Below are 19,969 nucleotides of genomic sequence, written 5' to 3'. Positions count from 1 at the left end.
CTGCAGCTGTTACACTTGTGTTAGTGGTCAGGAACTCCCCTGCTCTTCTAAGCTTAGGTGTGGTAAGCTGTGGTGTTACCAGAAAAAGACATGCTTCTTTAATTGAGTTTGTCAGGGTGGGAAGTAAGCAGGTGCCAGGAAAGCTCGGTGCAGCTTGTTGGAGGTTGTAAATTGGGCTGGTGTATAAAAATAATTTGGAAAGTGACAAACGTCCAGTTCATTTTCTTTCAGCCCTTTTGTGCAGGGCACTCCATGTGCTTCACTTGACTGTAGTCTGGGCTGAGGGTGTCTGGGGCATTGAGGGTTGTGGGCAATGGCTTTCTGCTGGGATTGGTATCCTGCATGGGCTGGACTGTGCAGCTACTCAGAAGCAGGGAAGGTGGATGGCCAGCTGCCAGCTTAGCACTGCAGTTAACGAGATATCAGTGTTAGCAGGTCCTGATCTGTGTTGTTTATCATATTATGCAAATATAAAAAGATAACATAAAATCACAATGCCATATACAGTTTCCTGTATTAGGAATTTGTCTTTTCGCATGCCCCAACTTGCTCTCCATGAGACACGCAGACTGGGAGAGAAACTTGAGGATAGAGCGCAGGGTCAGGGCCTTGCTCAGGGGCCCAATGGAGCAGGATTCCTCTGCCAGCTGCAGGTTATGAACCAGCAACCTTCTAGCCACAGGCTTGGATCCTCGCCACAGAGCCACTGCACCACCCGGGTGTAATAAGGTGTCCCACACACATCTTTCTGGAATGGGACTTTTGTGTCATGCCATTTTGAAATCAGCAGTTATTAATCCACTCAAAAACGTCTGTGACCATCGTGGGGTCCGGGGCCGAGGAAGAGGGCAAGGGCTGGGCTGTGCTCCTCCAGTTGTCATTGTCAGGGCCATCTGCCATTTGTCAGCATGCTGTCAGCCCTGCAGGGGCCAATGCAGCATCTGTCCTGGCTGGGGACGGAGGGGTAGAGTGAGGTGACACTCCCTGACAAGATCGAAGGCGACCACGGTGGCAAGCCCAGGGCATCCTGGGCCAGTGCAGACCCCAAACACCAAGTGGCACTTGGCCAATTGTGCACCTTCTTTTGGAAAATCAAAATCAGAGTCCCTAACCATCACCAGACTCAAGCCTGTGCTACATGAGCCATAAGCGCTTTCCTTGGATGAGACACTCTGACAGCGTCACCTTCTGCATAGTACTTTCATCACACCTGCAGGGTAGTGGCATCTGAAGACTTAGAGAGAAATGAGGCAAAAAAAGTTTGGTATGTAGAAACTGTTCTTCCTGTTTCTAAGATTGCTATGAAGAGCTGCTCTTCAGTGCAAAATTCTAACACTGCAGTTACAGGCTCCCACAGTGATAATGTATCTATATCTGATTACCACTTGACTTTTGGCCACATTGCACTGCTGCAGAACTGTACAACCAAAAGCAACCATAAAGCAGAGCACAAAGCATTTATCTACACACACACATCAATTGTAGTAAGATTTATTGTGAACAGAATACAAATTCAAAAAACGATTCTGTACCTAAAGCCCAAAAACAAAATATAAATAAAAGCACATACGCAACCCCACATAAATCCAGATCATATACTGAAGTGTTAGAAACAGGCTAGACTGAAAGTGTTCCAAGAACTAATGTGAAAGTATTGAAAGAGTATGAATCTCTTGGGTTTCACGTCACACAAAAGAAGTAATGATCTTGAATAGGATGAGGCCAGACCATTCCCAGCTATTCAGATGAATGACAGAATTGTGAAGTCAATTCTGTATTTTACAGATAGCCAGTGCAAGTCCAATGAAGCATTAGGTATGGTAGGTATGGGGTAATGGGGTTTAGTCAATAACTCAGCATTCAAGCTCTACCTACCTAAAATAAATGTGAAGTTACACAAGAGCACTTATTTGCATAACATCTGAGACACTCACAAACAAAACCTCCCACCCGCTTAACGTTGTGAATTCCGATACATACAAATTCAAACATGACAAATTCAAGTGTCATGGATTGAGATATAATCATATAACATTTAAAAGAAATCAATCAAAATGCTACACATAATCCTCTCAGCACACTTAATCGCACAGTCAGTTCTGACTGTTCGCACAAACAGTGGATATTCCACAGAGGAAAGAAATTGCACTTTCATTAAACACTGAGCAAATGACGGTAATTCTTCTCAGAGATGGATCTAGGGGGCCGTGTTTCCACTTTCATTTGCTAGAATCTGCAAATCAGTTCAAAGTGTCTCACGTGTAAAATATGCACAAAGCGAAGACTTGCAGTCTGGGTGCCCTTTCCCTGGAGAGCCACACAGCCGAGCACTCTTGGCAGGATGCCCTTGAACCAGCTGTTTTCAAAGCCTCAACTGCACATTTGCTTGGGATTTGTCTTAGTTAAGAAATTTGTCCTGCTGAGATCAGAGATGTCAATGAGGAAGCCCTGGGAGACTGTCGGATGATCATTCCTTCATTCCAAACACAAGTGCATTTTCTCACAAAAAGGCCTACAGAAGTGGGGGGGGACATGATTTTCATTTTTAGAAAATCACCTTATAAAATGCATTGAGGTGGGGCTCTCCAAAGACATGATTGTCACTGATGTGTAGACCTAAGACTTAGGGCAGCAATGCACAGTGCCATTGATTATGCGGCTTTAACAACATCTCAGCCCGCCATTGTGCCACTGAACACATTCTCAGCTTAATTAGACCAGCTTCACAGTTTTTTAAGGTCTGGAGCTGTAACCCCTATGAAGCCTGCTGGGCTCTGGCCAGAGCTGCCCACCACTTCCAGTAAAACAGTGTTTTTAACTCAAGCGCCCTGTGGCAGTCACCCTGTGACTGAGACACACCACAACAGGTTTGCTCAGTTCAACGACACCATTATTTGATGAACTGGGACAAAACATGTGCTTAAATCCAGGCCAGGAGGAATGCTTTAACTATATATGCTGTACCTTAAACCAGATTTTAGAACTTTGCAAAGACATTCTAGCTGAAAGCATGCTTCACTGAAGCTTGAGTGTTTCTGTTGGAAGAGAACCTAAAGGACCCGATATCTGTGAACTCAACCACCTTCATGGTTTTCCGCTGTCTAACCCTCACAATCGAAGTGTTAAACTAAGCCTGATCCCATCCTGTCAACCTCATCCTGTCAACCTTAACCACAAGAGTGGCTTGACAGCTTGTTTTACAGGCAGCATTACATGAAATCTTTTTTTAATGGATTACTTTGCACCTCACCCAGATGCAGAGAGGAAACAGTAAGAAGACACCATGCCTGAACTGGAATCATGGGAGGTCATGCTCGGTCCTGGCAATGTCTGTACTCCTGGGTAAATCTGGGGACTGTAGACATTTCTAGCTCTGTGCTTAACTGTGGTTCTAAAACTCAAAACCAAGGCTACCCAGACAAATGGGGATCCAGAGCTGACAATGAAACTGCAACATTAGGACACTACCCAGGCCAGAAAGGCTAAATACTGGGGAGTGATGAAATAGATGCCCCTCCTGTAACCCCAGACAGACTGAGGTTAAGTTAGGGCTACATTTTCTTTCTACATTAGTTCCTGCTTTTCTGTGTTGCTGAGGTTATTTGACTGCCACATGCCCGTAAAGTAATAAAACAATTAATCCTTACACCTTGTTCCTCTGATAGCTTATAAGTCATTTTAGGCAGTATGCAAAAATCAATAAAACTGTAAGAATGTTTTTGTTGTTGTTGTTGTTGTTGTTGTGCTAAACAAAAGCAGTGTATATTGATGTCTTTCTATGCCATTCTTGCCATTGCTAGATCCATCTCTCAGCACATGTCCAAGGCAACAACAGTTTTTACCTTCTCTATTGAAATCTGTGGCTCATTTTTTATTATTATTTCTGCTTCTCGGGAAAGCGAGGTTCTGCTTTGTGCTGCTAACGTGCTAGTTGTACATACAGCTGTGAAAATCACTGCTGGAGTGTTGCCCGCTACCTGAACTATGAAAACTCATTTCCGAACGACACTGGAATCCCCTGCCATGTGAATATAGCTTGACGTTCTCACATTCTCTTTGCAGACACAAAACGTGACAAAGAAGACAAGAGTTAAATATGGCTCTATACCGGTCCAGGGCGTGACTCTGCAACTTTAAACAGCTGAGCTGCAGTGCAAGTCACGTGCAGTTCAACGCTGAGCTCGGTGCGAAGGCTGCCAGGAGACTGTTGCGCGGAAAGATCTCTTTATTTTCTTCTGCCTCAGCATCAGCTCAACTTTCAGACAGCTTTGAAGAGCCTATCTGCAGATCTGCGGTGGGTCTGTAGGTGACGTCTGGCTGACTGTGTGTTTTCAGCAGCTGTATTTGACAGAGCATTTCCTCTTGAAGATGTACCATGCTACACGTAAGACTGTAGTATTTGGGGATGTTATCACAGTTTTCCCTGGTCATCCGATATGGAGTTCCGGTCACGGATCTTACTCCCGTGTGCACCTCCCGGTGTGCACACCTGCGCTGCTTTTAGCAATCAGTCCATCACCCCCCGCTCTCTCATAAATACCCCTTCACTCCATTTACTCCTTGCTCACTGTTGAGATAGCCTTCACTTTCTCTTGTGCGCTTTATTTTCATCTCTGTTTACTGGATACCGACCCTGCTTGCCTGATTCCGTCTCTACTTGCGTTTTTTGGATTTGGACACCTCGCTGCCTCGATCTCTGGATACCTGATCTTACTCTGCTTCGACCCCGACAACGTCTCTGCCTCATGTCTTCCGGATTTGGATACCCAGCTGCCTGACCTCTAGTTTACCGACCTCGCCTCCTGGCTACCCCGACCTCGTACCTTGGACCACGACCTTTGGAAGTCTGACATTACTCCTATTAGCTCCGCATAGGGTTCGTTATTTTCCTCCGGTTCATACACTTGATTGTGACAGTTCCACCAGGCTATCACGCTGTACTCGATGAGGGTGGTACCATGAAATGAGAGCCACAGCCTCTTTTAAAGAAGACTGAAGTCCAGTTATTTGCTCTTGTACAATATGCACTGTGTGTACTAAAGCAAAGTGAAACATAGGGACAGTGCACTGCAAGCAAAGCCATTCAGCTCTCAGTGGTAGCAGACCAAAGTAAGAGTGCTGAAACACACAACTTATTGTCAGGGATTTTGCAGTGACACACAAAAGATGACAAAGTTTGGCTCTTTGGCTGACCTGTATACTGTGCGATATATATGATAAAAAGCAGTTTACAGCTAATTGTAGCTGTCCTGACATACCCTGATCTCACAGGATTCTCCCTCAGTTTGGAAACAGCTTCCCTGGGTAACATCTTTTCCATGAGCTTTAGAAAACAGCTGTCCAGATTTAGAGCTCTGAGTCCTCCTTGGATCTGTCTGTGGCAACAGCAATGATACTCCCACATTTCTGAAGTTGATAATGTTATTATTAATCTTGTGGTGCATTAAGGAGTTTGGGTGAGAAATAAAAGCAACTTGAGTTTGAGAAGGCTATTAAAAGAAGAAAATTTGCTATCCTGAATACTTTGGACTGTCACGCGGAAAGGATTTGTGAATTGCAGATATTTGATTTCTGGAGCTCGTCGTATAAATAAACCAACGATAGCTTCTTAGACTAACACACAGGAACATCTACGTTTAGCTATATTCTGGAAAGAGAAGCCAATGGACTACTTTGGTAGTGCTATGTTTGGAAATACAAGTTTTATTTTTCCGTTAACAAACTTATATTTTTTTATGCTGTCTCCTAGCTGTCTGATTTCCCCCCTGTGATGTTAATCACTCCTGAAGAGAGAGTGCTTTCTAATTAAAGTTGCGTTAGGATGAGGTATTACAATGGAGTGTTACAGTTAGGATTTATGCATGTTTTATACAGTATATGTACTTAGAAGTGCTATTAATGGAGAGGTATGTTATAGGTTATACAGATGAAATGAATGAAATATATCTTCCATCAGTTTTACTCATTATATCTGTACAGTAAAGTGCCGCCCTCTCCCACACTTCTAGTTTAGCTTTCCCATATGAAATGATCCGAAATAGAATAGTCCTCTTTATCTCAATAAATGACCCGGGTCATACCCAGGCCTCTGCCAGCATACCTTGTCACGATTGTACTTTTTGCTGGGAGATAAAAAAAACCCAAAATGAAACCCCTCCTGCGGAAAAGCGCCTCCTGAGGTGGAGTTGAAGCGTAAGGGGAAGGATATCAGTGCTGCGCAGGCTTCAGAGGCCTCAGCGCACCTTCAGCTGGGGGAAGACCGTTTTGTGGAATGTCGGTAATCACCAATAAAGGAACCCGCCTCTCTCCTTGCCGCCCACCTGATGTTTTTGTTCGAATCACGAGAGAAGCAGGAAGAGCCAGGGGAACGCAAATCAGACACGGACCCTGTAACAGGATGTGTAGCAAGCGGGAAATTGTGTCACCCCCGAAAATGTGACGATACAAAAAAAAAAACCCCGATAAAGCATTTATGAAATCCTGCGCGTTGAGAAACAAGCAACGTGATTTTGAACATTTCTTAAAGGACTACGGGCAGTCCGGTTTTGTTGTTGGTTTTTTTTCTCCCCCATTGGAAGATGGAGCTGTCATAAGGCTTCTTTGGCTGAAAAAAAACCAACAACAAACTTTGCAAAATAAGGGCATGGCAGCGCTGTTGTTTGGCTCATGCGGGCATGAAAGCTGGTGCTGCGCACCCATTTCCTGTTTACTGACATTATTGTTTTTAGGGTAGGATCCCCTCTGAAGCATGAGCATACCAAGCTGAGCCTCACCAGCTTGAAGAGCGACACGGGTTGTGCTTCCTTTTGCCAGAGCAAGGTGAGAAACCTATTGGCCTTCTCAGTTTTCATTTCTGTTTATCTGATTTAATTGACTCACGTCTGTGACACGTTCCTTATCTCTGTTAGCAAGCTTCCCTGCCCGGTGTCAACAGATTGAGGGATAATTTGCTCAAATGCATAGATAAACATGACTTTTATCTCTTCCTCAATCTCCATCTCCTTATTTCTCCATTTCTCAGAAGCACAATGCTTCCTTTCCTTCTTGAAAATTGGTTAATATGATTTCACAGATAGCTGATTATTTACCCATTAACTGTAAGAAATTGCGTCTACACCACATGCAAACTTCACTGTTCACCCCCCCCCCCAACGGCAGGCGGAGCAACGCGCTGGTTGGAGTATTTCTCAGTCGCATTTAATGGCAACGTCAGCTCAAAGATTTGGTTCAAACCGCCAAATGGAGACGGGTGTGCCGACAAGCAGAGCCTGCTGATGGGATTAACGCTAGGATGAGAGAGATGCTCGGCACCGCACAAATCCACAAATCTCAGTTCGAAACTCAAGAGTCAGACTTTCTACAATTTCTCCCACTTGTTTTTGTCCTGTCCCGCGTTCTGACAATTAGAAAAGCACTGTGCCTTTTTTGTGCATTTATTTTTGCTACATCTTGTATTTGTCCGACTAACAGTGGTTGACACAGCACTCTGGAGGTGGTAAATAGCTCCGAATATAAAAAAAAACGTATTTCCTCGGGAATGAAGTCCTGGTTAGGCTGTGCAGGAAGCTGGAGGAGATACTGGATGGATTTCAAGGATGGACAGCAACGACTCGCTACTATAAACCCTCTGCACCCTTTCCCTTAGTTCCCATTTATGTGTTGAGGGGGCTGTGGGGTCTGTTTTGCCCATCAGAGCTGTTGCTGTAAAAAATCCACACCTTCTTTTTGAGGTTCTGCACGTCCACCCTGGTTCTGAAAGTTTCCGTGGTGAAGTAGTAGGCCAGAGGGTCCAACATGGCGTTCAGACAGGCTATCATCAGGCTGTACTGGTAAACAGTGAGTAAGTTGTCCTCGATCTGCTCTGTGTTCCTCTTGAGGAAGAGGACGAACAGCATGGCATGGTAAGGCAGGAAGCAAAGTAGGAAGATGGCCAGGTTTGCAGCAATCATCCTCCTGATCTTCTTCTTGTTGACCAGATCGGTCTGGGCCACCGTGCTTTTGTTGATGGCACGGATCAGGCACCAGGAGCACACTAGCATGGAGAAGAGGGGAATGCCAAAACCCACAGTCAAGGTGGTTGTAATCGCTAAGGGCTGAGTTGCGTAAATCGGACGGCTGCTGAAGCACTTGTTACTCTGCGTGATGTTCCCATCTGTGGGGGTGCTGTTCTTGCTCAGGTAGATGGGCACACTGGCCCCAATGGTTAGGATCCACACCCCAAGGCAGATCAGGGGGGCCTTTTTCCGATGTTCTTTGATCCTCAACGACATGGGGAAACAGACGGCAATGCAGCGGTCGAAGCTTATGCAGGTGAGGAGGAAGATGCTCCCATACATGTTGACCAGGAGGATCAGCCCCACAGTCTCGCACATCTTCTGGTTCTGGATGGAGCCTCCACTGTGGTGGTAGATCCGGATGGGCAGAGTAGACACGAGCAGGAGATCAGCCAGGGCCAGATTGGTCATGTAGGTGGTGGTGTGGGAGCGGGTCTTCTTGTGCCGGAAGAAGACGACAAGGGCAATGAGGTTGAGAGTCAGCCCGGCCACGAAGACCACTGCGTAGGTGCCCACGAAGACCCAGTTGGCACTGTGCAGCGCAGTTGTGTTGTCCATCGTGGCTCCTCCGAGAAATCCAGCTGAACCGCACCCTCTTCGAACGTAGTTGAATTGAGGAGACTTCTTTGGTATAGCTGCAAAAGATGGCACAAAGAAAATAATGAGCATCTGCTGCTCTCACTAGGGCGTATCTAAGAGGGATCCACATGCAGTTTCCTGTTGTTTTACCGCATACTTCAGTTTCTAGTGTTGTGTGTACAGTTGTCGTACACGTGATTTAGCACATTAGTTACCTCAGACCTCTCCTCCAGCTGTGTTAATTCCACCTCTTGACTAACAGGTGGAGGACAAGGTCTTGGACTACAGCCCTAACGAGTGGAACCTCTTCTGGACGTTAAATGCTTCCTCATGCAGGGAGGACCTCACAGTCTCTTTAAATTATGACACGCCATTACACCACGTTACAGAAAAGAGACGAAATGACAGAAAGCGTGATTGGAAAATTGGAATTTCAAAAAGAAATAATAAGAGACTAATAAACCACTGATTAGTGTGTTTGACATACTGCGATTTTAAGGTCGAAACCATTTAAAGGAAAATTTTGAAAAATTGCAAGAATGTATGCATTCCGCAGCAAAACAGTAAATACACAAATGCAAGAAAATACTTCCATAAATACACAAGTAAATACCACAGCACATGCACAATATGCAAGAATAACCTAGGGTGGCTTCACTAAGAAGTGAAATTCATCCCGATCGGAGCAGATCGCTTCTATAAGGAAAGCCCTTCCCTGGGAAATGAGAACATACATCTGACCGAAGGATTCAGGATAAACTCAGCAGAACATGAGAGAATTAGAAACGCCACTGTCTGACTCTAGAAGATCCCCTGACATTCCAGCTGGGGGGGGTAATTGCTTTGCAGACAGACAGACAACTCCATGATTTTTTTATAAGTCCAAATAGACTTTGAAACAAATTGGTCTTCAGCAGCTAATCAACCCAAGAGCCTCATCCTGCTGTTATGACAGCATGGTTGGGTTCTGTAGCTTTTCCCAGACCAGAACTGCCTCCTTTTCTTTTTATCGTCCTTTTGCCTTAGATAGATACTTTACTGATCCCGTGAGGGAAATTGCAGTGCAATTACTTTTACTTTTAATTGCACTGTAATTACTTTTACAGTGCAATTACTTACTTTTCATTTGTTTCACTGCAGCATCATCTTCCTTATTATTATAACTAGCAACATCACCACACGATCCTGACTTTCTAACTGACTTGCAATAGACTGATTTGCCTGATTGTCTATTGACATTGCTGTCAACCAAATACAACCACAAGCCACAACCAAATACAACAGCATGGCATTTAGATGGCCACTTCCAGCAAACTTGCAATGTCCACACTTCTATCTCAGCTCTAGTCTCCGAGATGATTCCGTTTCGATCTGAGCAATGATGTCCAGTTCTGGTTTTCAATTTTTAAAATAGTTTATTCATTCATAACTTCTTTGCAAAGTAAAGCAGCTGCGCTGCAAAGTAAAGCAGTATTCTCATTTTTTTTTCGTGAAAGAGGTACAAATTCGATAGACAGCACGGTTAGACAGATCAGCATTACTGTACTACCAGAAGAGCCGCAAAACCTCGTACCCTGTCCAGAAAATCGTGTGACAAGGACTAGACTCCGATACTGATGCAGTGGTGGCATGGGATTCAAACAAGAAGCACTTACCCCAAGCAGGTTCTGTTACTTCTAAATGGCTCTGTCAGACATCCCAGCTATAACAACGTGAGCGCAGCTCCAGAAAGGGCGCGGTGAGACAGACGAGATGTGCGTACGAATGAAAAAGCCCAGAGGCGGTGGTTTTCAAATAGCGCAACCTGCCAGGACCCTGGACGAGGGGTCCGAAGGGACGTGTGCGCGGCTGGGTGGGGGTGGAACTTACAGTCTTTGTGTTGTCGGTTTTTTTTTTTGGGAGCAGGTGTGTAACCACCTGAAGGGCGCCCACCAGGTCCCTCACCGCCGCTCCGGGGGGGCGGGCGAAGCACCGGGCGATCCGAAAACCCCCTCCCCGCTCTCCGCTTGTTCTTGCGAAAACCAGAAAACGGCAAACGTCTCTGCTTGACTTTCTCTGCACACCAGCGCGCGTCCTGCTTTCACAATTTCCCTAGCTGACAGCTGTAGAAAAGCCGTGGGCGTCTGACCTCGTAAGAAGGAGACTTGCTCACTGTTTCCATTTTAAGGGCGCCTCTCACCTTCTTGCCCAAGCTCCGGGCAGAGCTCGTGGGTGTTCTCTGAGTGCGCGGAGCCGAACAGTCAAAAACAGATCTTCTCTGTTTCATTACATAATACACACATATAAAAAACCGAAGGCTTAATTGATGGGTCGAAGGGGTGGTTGCAAATGCCCGGCTGACAGAGTGGCAGTGGTGGGCACTGTGGACGATGGGTCCAGTTACAGACACACAAGAATAGCCGGGTCAGGAGGCAGGAGATACAGGAGATAAATTAAAGGAAATGAAATGAAAGGAAGTAGACTCAATGAGTTGGTGTCCAACTCATTTGCTGGGGGAGGGTTAGCTTTGATTGAAATGTACTTCAGATGTTAGGTAGGTTTTATTTGGATATAAGTTTATCCTTATGTACATAAAACATAATCCATGTTTTTTTTATATATGTGTGTGTGCGTATTAGTATTGGTATTTCCCCCCAACGTAACTGATGTGGAGACTTTTGGAACTATCGCTTTCCTCCAGAGGCTAAAGTGCAACGTTAGTTTCCAAACCGTGCACCCACACCAGGGCTTGTCAGCAGTATGCAGCTGTTAGCGAGCTCCTCGGATTAACATCCACACTGATCAGAAATACAAAGCACAGCCCGCAGCACGTCAGAACCAGCAGAACAACGATCACCTTGCCCGCAGATCTCAAAGCGCAGGAAGCAGCAGATACGGTGCCTGACCGTTGAGTGACACTTTTGTGGTTTCGCCTCTTTTCTTCAGTTGAGGCTACATTTCAGGCTTTGAGCCCTTTAACAGTGCAGTTTTGAGTTTTTCTGTTTCTGTCGCACGGTCTGTAAGGTAACCCCCCCTGGACCGATATAAAAAAAAGCTTGAAACCCCTGTTTTATATGCAGGAGATGAGATTAGTAAATCAGGGAAGTACTTTTTTAACCCTTTTGTCTCTTGTAACAGGCTTTCATAAAATTAGTTTTTGTTTTTTGGCTACGTGTTTTTGTTTTTTGCTACGTTTTGGGTATTTTTTTCAGTTCTAGTTTCTGTCTAAATAAGGCTTACACCTGGCTTTTGATGAGATGAGGACACTATTAATATTATAACGCAACGGGGGGTCAGGCGGGCGCCCTTGCCGCATTAGGTCGGCCCCCCACCGTCGGGGGCTCGAACCCGGGACTCCTGCGTCTCTTTGCAGTGACCTAGCCCCGTGAGCTAAAGAGAGATCTCTCTACAGCCCAGTAGCTGTAGTCCTGCTATCAAAGGGAAGGGCAGTGACGTCACCTGCTCTGGTACGCCGGCTCTTACACAGTACCTGTCGGCCGTAAGCGTTACAATATTGTAACGCAACGGGGGCTCAGGCGGGCGCCCTTGCCGCATCTGGTCGGCCCCATCCCAACTGGAGGCTCGAACCCGGGACTTCCGCGTCTCTCTGCAGCGACCTAGCCCCGTGAGCTAAAGAGAGATCTCTCCACAGCCCAGTAGCTGTAGTCCTGCTATCACAGGGAAGGGCGGTGACATCACCTGCTCTGGTATGCCGGCTCTTACACAGTGCCTGTCGGCCGTAAGCGTTACAATATGTATGTGTATGGGCCAAATGGCCTTTTCTTGTCTGCAGCCTTCTTTGTGCTCCTGTGTTCTGTGGAGTGGCGTGGGTACATCCAGCTGGCAGTGCTCCGGGGCAGGGGCACAGACTATTGGCACCGCATTACAGAGCTGCAAATCATGAGGCCATCATGGTGGAAACAGCTTAGTGTGCTGCCTGGGGATGTGAAAGTGTTATAAAGCAGTCTGGAAGTCTGGGTGTGCTGGCAGGGGTAACATTTGGTAATGCAGTGGCACAGGAGAGCAGAATCACGGTGCATCGGAGTAAAAGCCCAATCTGACACTCTCAGTGCAAGACACTAGCGTCCACTGCACAAGGAGCTGCATGGGTAGCATCACACACTGATATGTCCTCACAGGTCAGCACAAATTTGCCTTTATCCCCACACTCGTTTGTAAAAGGAGTCACGTACAAGGAAACGTCAAAAGGCAATATGTGGCAGAAAATACAACGCATTTTGTTGGTGCCATGGTTACTTAAAAGATTAAGCTATGCTTCATGAATTTTGATGTTTATGGATTTTGGAAAGAAGAAAAAAACTTTAGAAAATAACTGCTTTCTTTAAGTTGTGAACCTATAACATTAGCACTAATTAGGAGGCTAAAATCTGGACATAATGGCTTCAAATTAAGGTACAATCTGACTGAATATCACAAGGATACCCAAGGTGGTACATCTGAGCCATGCAAACTTTCTTGATGTTTATTACATGATAAAGACTCATGAAGTACTGACTGCATTGCCTATTATTTAAAAGCATGTCAGCACTGCTCCTTGCTAAATGTTCTGAAATCCGCTTTGCCTGATTGCCTTTTATTTGTACCCCCTTTGCATTGTATGTGTTGTGCGCCGAGGTAATTCCTTCCACATCACTGGCAATGTAACAAATTCGTTGAATCACAAATTTGAATACGGATCACTTTGTGCGAAGGCATTTGCTGAATTAGTTGCTAGACGGATAGATTGTCAGGAGCAGCAACAGTTAGGAACAATATCACCAGCAGTGAAGTCACGACGATGGAACGTGATGAGAAAAGTAAAAAGGCTGCTGTCAGACTTACTGTAGTAGTCAGTGCAGTTACTCTGGCGGGTGGCTTTTTCAAAACGTCAGGTCGCAGCTCTCTTCAAAACACTTGCCCCCAGTCCCTCCAACTGCGCTGACTTAAGTAGAGAAAACCAACATAATGCAATGACCTTTGCACAGCAGATACAGCGATGAAGACCCTTCGCATTGTGTCCTTTAACTTCTCTGATGTACTGTTATTGCACAGACAGACTCCTCTTGGAACAGAGAATGCTGGGTCTGCGATGCGGGGAAGGGGCTGGTTTCTCTCTCTTCCCTTCTCTCAGATTCTCACCCTCAGACGAGTTGTTTGCCATAACGAGCAGATCACCAGATGTCACCCGATAGGATGTACAGTTCATCAGCACCCAGCAGCCACCCCGCAGACACACCGGAGTTTGATCGAAGTTTTTCTACACACGCTCGCGCGGTACCCACACGTGTGTTAGTGTTCTAAAGACGCCCGTCTCCAGGACATACACACAAATCAGCCTCACTGGTCTCCATTTGCCTGTGAAAAGAATGGCAAGATTTATAACGGCAAAAAATTCCCAGACATTTTCAGCTATTACCGGGAAAAACAACAGTCTTTGACATTTCTGCCGCAACGACTTTGTTTTGTACAGACAAGGCAGCCTGTGAGTAAATTCATTTTGTACATACTGTTCCGGAGAGACAGGAAAGTTAGAAGAGGGGGAGGTGTAGGACCATATATCAAAACGTCCGCTGAGTGTAAAGAATTGCCTGCTCTTCACTGTTTTAAATGCATTTCCAGTTAGTTTCCACTTGTGTCCTCTTGCTCATGTTTTCCTATTGATTCTGATGGGGGCAGGGTTTGTTCATTAGCCTTTCTCCCCTTTGCTTCTGCTAATGTCTCTTCTCCTCACCCTTCTTCTTCCACTCCTCCTTTATTTTCTCCTGACCGCTAGCCCTTCTCGTTTGTCAGCTTATTTTTCCCCACTACAACAGGAGCTTTCCTTTAAAATGGGATGTTGTTGTCACACTGATACAAAACCGGAGGTTGCAGTTCTTTGCAAGTGCTTTGAGGCTTTATTGATTACAGTACCCAGCAGAGTTTTTTTTTAAATACATATTTTCGCTGTGGTGTGGAGTTTCAGAACATCAAAAAGATGATGACACAAACACATTTGCATTGCAATCAGCACTGGACTTCGGACTTTTGCCCCGTCTTGGATACCCCTTTTGGACTCAGCTCTGGATTGTTTGCCTCTGCCACACCTCCCCCGAACACCAGCGCACCGTGGACACGCCCCCTGTTTTCATTCCTGACCCCTGCATGCTTTTTTCCCCGTGTTTTCCTTACTTACCCCGGATTGTGTCATCTGCATAGGGTCCGGAAAGAACGCTTCCGTTACAATCCTGTCCACAAGATCCTGAAAGCCAGGTGGTCCCTTCAACAGGTTGGGCTTGACAGCTCATCCCACCTGACAATGGCAAAACCAGAAGGGGCCTCCTGCCATTTCCCCTGTTTAGCTGCAGTTGATCTGTGTATTTGCAGGCAGTTTCACTTCACTTTCCACAGCCTGTTTCCAGCAGCAGCACAAATGACATTTACAAACCCTGCGTGAAAGTTACAGCAGTGCTGCTGAAAAGTATTGTCTTGCAAAATCATGCAGAGCATCAGAACGTCCACACGTGACAGGAGGCCACCTGTCCCATCATGATGGCCTGGCTCTGTTTTCCTACAGTCCAGTGGCCAGTAATGGTTGTACTGCCAATCATTTCCAGAGTATGAAATCCCCCTGAAAACTCCCAGAAAGAGACAATTCAGCTGGTCTTTAAGAGGTGGGAGAAAGAAACAAGAATCCCAGACAAATTCCAACATGGAACCAGGGAGAACAATGCAGACTCTGCATAGGCAAACACCCCAAGGTGAAAGCAAATCCAGGACAGTGAAGATATGAGACTGCAATGGCAAATGCAGTATTCCCTTGCCAGTTCATCCATCTCTTCCTTTTAAACCCTTTTTATAAGCAGTAAAGCATCTAGATTATTTATAGAATCTGAATCAAAATAACAGTAGAAAACATACTGTTAGGGGTTACTGTCTATGCGCTTTGCTTATAAGTGGTAACATTTGGGCAAAAATAAAGCCCTCTCAGGCATGCTGCTAACAGAAATAACTTTACTGCCATCAGGGATACAAATAGTATGTGGTTTAGATATCTGTTCCTGTCTTTCACAGTCATAGGTTCTGCAATGTAAAGTTACATCCAGTCCTCCTTATTTACGGAGGATACATTCCTGACCTGTCCATGGAAAAATAAAAGATGTTTAGCTGAGAAAAATCTTTCATAGATAGTTATGCTGCAGTCTGGTTTCGAATAGCTTTCATCATCGGCGGTCACTCAAAACGAGTATGACGTCCGTCAGAGTTACTTGTGTGTCCTAAAATGGCTGAGGAGTCCAATCCCCCAGCCACAAATCTTGGAGCAGTGGGGGTAAGACGTCCCATTTTGGGAGTGGCTTCAGCAAACCCGGGATCTCCCCCTTCTCCTTCCGTCGTCGTCTTTTGTCTGCTTCATCAGAAAGGCAGTAGGTCTCAAAGTGAGTTGGCGCCTGACAGATCACGCGGTGCCAAAGGGGACGTTCCCTGGCTAGGACTTCCCCGCCAGCGATATGGAGTTTATAACAAAAGTTCGGGAGGGATGAGAACAACAAAGTTCAATCGGTCTCAGCTGTCGGTAATTAGCAATCGCTCCTGACAATCCATTCCTCTCCCAAACGCTATAAATACCTACAAGATCTCTATCTCTTCTCTCTTGCACGTCTCTTGCATCCCACCTCCACCTCTGCAGCTACCCCTGGGTCACCCTGCATAGGGGTCCTGGCTTCCTTGTCCTCTGGCTGGGAGGCCAGCCCTCAGCCAAGCGGGTTAAGCCACAATTTCGCTCCTCGATGTTTTCATCTTGGGTGTTTGTCATTCCTCATGAAGCTGATCTGTCCTTTTCTAAGACAGGTCTTAAGAGTATCTCTTCCTCTGGCCACCACAGATTCTCTGGCCTCGGCTCAGCTGGGAGTAGAGGACTTGCTTGGGGAGACGGGAGTTGGGCATTCTGATGCAGTGACCCGTCCAGCGGAGTTGGTTCTGGGGAATCATGGCTTCGGTACTGCTCATCTTTGCCTCAATGAGGACACTGGAATTGGTGCGGCGATCCTCCCAGTTGATACGGAGAATCTTCAGGAGGCAGCGCTGGTGGAATCTCTCCAGAGTCTTCAAGTGACAATAGTAGGTAACCCAGGTCTCATTGCCATACAGGAGCGTAGTGATGCAGATGGGCTTATAGACCATGATCTTAACAGCTTTCAGCTGGCTGAGGGAAAAGGAATCCATCTGCGAGAAACAGTGTAGATAAGGGAAAGGCTGGCTGGCTGGCCATGGTGATCAATGAAGGGCTGAAGGAGAAGCCAGAGCTGTGCAGGTGAGGGCTGAAGGAGAAGCCAGGGCTGTGCAGGTGAGGGCTGACAGAGAAGCTGAGGCTGTGCAGGTGAGGGCTGACTAAGAACAGCATGCTGTCCCGGTGCGGATTCAGAAACAGGACTGGCAGGATCAGGAATTCAAGGAATAGTCGAGGACTGGAACGGGCAGGACCAGAACAGGTACTGGCTAAAGCAGACAAAGGCTTTGTACATTAAACTGGGAGCTCTTGGTGCGGAGAGCACCACCGGACAAGTGAAGCTCAACACCAGAGCTCCAGGGCAGTGGTGAGTGGGGGTTAAATACCAGGCATAACTTATACTGTACAGTACAGTATATACTATGATGTGAAGAATGAGAGCTGCTTTAATGATACAATTACTGTCATGTTCCATCCATTTGATGAAAACAAGGGGCTTTGTAACAGGCTGTAGCGAAGCTGTGGTTGGAAGCACAGGTGAGTCATTAAGGGGTGGGATCATTTTATTCAGGAGAGCCACATTCTTCAGATTCTCACAAGACAATCACAGAACTGGCTGCACCCGGTGACTTCGGCTCTCTATAAAAGTGGTTCCTGAGACAGTGAAGGTTGACTTTTCCCCACAGGGCCATCAAAGTTATGAAGCAGTGAGCATGGTGGGATTAGGTTACGATAGCAGCCTCGGTTGTGTTCTGAGTTGGGATGCTGGTAAGTAAGAAGGTGGTTAATGAGCACACCTGGCCAACTGGGGTTGACCGAGAGTTTATTTCCATTGCTATCTGGGTTGAGATGGTTACTGGTTATGGAAAGACAAGGTTACAGTTCATGTGGAGACCCCCTTGTCATGCTACCCAACAAAAAGGGCTCTTCCACACAGGCTTTGGAACTTTGCTTCTTATGCCTCTTAATGAATAAGAAGTGTAGAAAACCACCATTCCAATGTAAAATGCAGACCTGGTGGTGTGACCCTGAATCAAGATGCCCACCTGTGAATTAGCGGGGGAGGGAACCTATGGAATGAGGCACAGCTGGTCTGATTGAGTAATTGGCACTTGGAGGGAGTGAGATTCCAGGTTCAAATTTTGGATTAAGTCTCTGAGATGTGAGATGGTCTTAGAAGTTTCTGGCCTACGAGAATATCCTGAAAAGGTTTGAGAATGCCTCACATGACACTGTGAGTGTGTGAAACCATAAATGTGGAGGAAGGTGTGTAAAGTGTAGCGTATGGTTTGTCTGTGGTGAGCACTGGGGGCTGGAGAAGACTGTATGCAGTGGCGTGACGCTTCTGTACAGCACACTCAGACCAGAGCCCCAGCTGTCCCGTTCAAAAACAACAAAGCCAGGCCCAGAGCTTCAGAAATGGTCATCTAAGATGGTAGTCCAGAGGTGATGTGCAGCTGTAAAAACTGTAGCAAACTGTGTGTTGAGAGCTTAACAGCTGCCCCTTTGCATCTTTTATTTTAGAGGAATGAAAAGGTTATCATGCATTTTTTTTCTGATGGGGGATAATGCCGTTTACTTTAAATACTGTGATCATGAGTGAACTTTTTGCTCAGTGAAAGTTTCTTCAGGCATGCCCACGTTCAGATGCTCTCTCAAAAGAGTGTGGATGTTATAAGGAGATGGAAGCCCTAATAGTGAGAGGCGGCCATTTGTGGCAAAGCAAGGCTTCGCTTTTAGCTGTTGCAATAAAGGAGAAGCGTTGTGGTGCTCATCGGCTGAAAAAAAGAGGAACTGAAATCTTTTTTTTTTTTCGACAGTGGCGGTATTGAAAACGGCAGCAGTTTATCGAAAAGGAAACGGGGCAGCAGAAACCGCGACATCTGTCTGAACTCCCCCTCCCTGCGTTGTTGGTCAATCAGTTCATTGATCAATCCCATTTCAATTGCAGGTGCACCTCCGCCATGGGGTTGCCCTGGTTTAAAATGGGGCCCCAAGCTGGCTCTTGTTATGGGAAGCCACAGCTCAAATGTGTAGTACTCCAGCCTGCAGAGTCTGCTTGGTTTATAGGACTCTTCAAAACCATGAGTCGGTGAAGACTTCAAAAGCGTAAAACTGGGGCCAAAAGAGCTGTTTTTTTGCATTCCCATAAATTCCTGAGTTTCCTTAAATTCTCCACACCATGGGGAAGGGCTAAACCGATTCACACAAGGTGTAATTAGGCAGAGGTTCTCCTTCTCCAAAGCTTCAAAGAGATTTTAATGAAGATTTAAATCTTAACTGGATTTTAAGTGAACTAGGTAATTTATTAGAATCAAGACCTCAGAAAGCGGAAGTCCTTTGTGTGCCAGATAAGAGACTGACTTCGATCCAGCAGAGCTTTCTTTCATACTAATGAACGTTCTCTGTTATTTAATTGAAAACGCTCTAATTCTAGTTTAATAGGTAATTCGGTGAGAGTTGAGTGATCCATAATAACTAATTGGAGAATAATGTGTGAAGGACAGCGTCTGGGGCTTGAGACCCCCTGGAGTATGAGAGTGGAGATGAGTGAGTTTTCTTGACCTGTCATCCAAGGCTGTGTTTGGGTTTTTGCTCTAAATGTTGTCTGAACCTCTTCTTTTCTTGAGCGAATCACCCACCAAGTGGCCAAAACAAAACATCTAGCAGTTCTTCAGAAATCCCTGGTTTACATATCTTGTAAATGCTGTTGTACCGCACTTTCTCAACTTCGGGAAGCAAGACCATTTTGTTTCCCTTTCATCATTTTTTTTTATCATCCCTTTCCCCTCCTCCCCCCAAGACCTCACTCAGACTGCCACGTCTGTGTTGTCATTCTTATCATGTCCCAATCTAGACCTGTCTGAAAGCAGAGGGGAATACCCATCTCGACTACACACCTGCTCTCTACCTCTCTTACCTCCATCCTTAACTATTTCTCCAGCTGTCTCAAAATTCACACTGTCTCTAGACATCCCATTATGGGATCCAGGCTCAGCGACGCCGAGCAGAGACTTTCCACAAACTCTGCACAGACACGTTGAAGAAGGACTGTACACACACTTTGCAGACTGGACAGAGATGCTGAGTAAAGACCCACACACATTGGTGACTACAAGGAGATAGAGAAACAGAATCAAGACTTTTCATGGAT

The 19,969-nt window shown here is 45.9% G+C and overlaps 1 protein-coding gene and 1 long non-coding RNA gene across 4 annotated transcripts; one reads left to right on the top strand and one right to left on the bottom strand.

The window, feature by feature from the left end:
- Nucleotides 1-1,475: 1,475 nt before the first annotated feature.
- On the bottom strand, nt 1,476-13,752 carry LOC148672332 (lysophosphatidic acid receptor 6). Of its 3 annotated transcripts, none has more exons than XM_088627988.1 (2): nt 13,455-13,752; nt 1,476-8,689 (listed from the first exon to the last, which is right to left on the bottom strand). In XM_088627988.1, the coding sequence occupies exon 2, from the start codon at nt 8,610-8,612 to the stop codon at nt 7,653-7,655; it is 960 nt and encodes a 319-aa protein (XP_088484114.1). In that variant the 5' UTR covers nt 8,613-8,689; nt 13,455-13,752; the 3' UTR covers nt 1,476-7,652. The 3 variants fall into 3 exon arrangements, with proteins under 3 accessions (XP_088484114.1, XP_088484117.1, XP_088484116.1); XM_088627991.1 differs by lacking the exon at nt 13,455-13,752 and adding an exon at nt 10,503-12,061; XM_088627990.1 differs by lacking the exon at nt 13,455-13,752 and adding an exon at nt 10,289-12,060.
- A 217-nt stretch (nt 13,753-13,969) lies between these two features.
- On the top strand, nt 13,970-19,271 carry LOC148672331 (uncharacterized). The gene is made up of 3 exons (XR_015935747.1): nt 13,970-14,094; nt 16,471-16,706; nt 18,636-19,271. It is a non-coding gene; the product is annotated as an uncharacterized LOC148672331 (long non-coding RNA).
- Nucleotides 19,272-19,969: the final 698 nt, after the last annotated feature.

This window comes from Lepisosteus platostomus, chromosome 4 (genome assembly GCF_059453375.1).
Source record: "Lepisosteus platostomus isolate fLepPlt1 chromosome 4, fLepPlt1.hap1, whole genome shotgun sequence".
NCBI lineage: Eukaryota > Metazoa > Chordata > Actinopteri > Semionotiformes > Lepisosteidae > Lepisosteus > Lepisosteus platostomus.
The sequence above is the reverse complement of the archived record's forward strand: the minus strand, read 5'-3'. Positions and strand labels throughout refer to the sequence as shown.

What these genes read in the sequence shown, in the direction of transcription:
- LOC148672332 (XM_088627988.1), bottom strand. Translation starts at nt 8,612, where the DNA reads ATGGACAACACAACTGCGCTGCACAGTGCCAACTGGGTCTTCGTGGGC.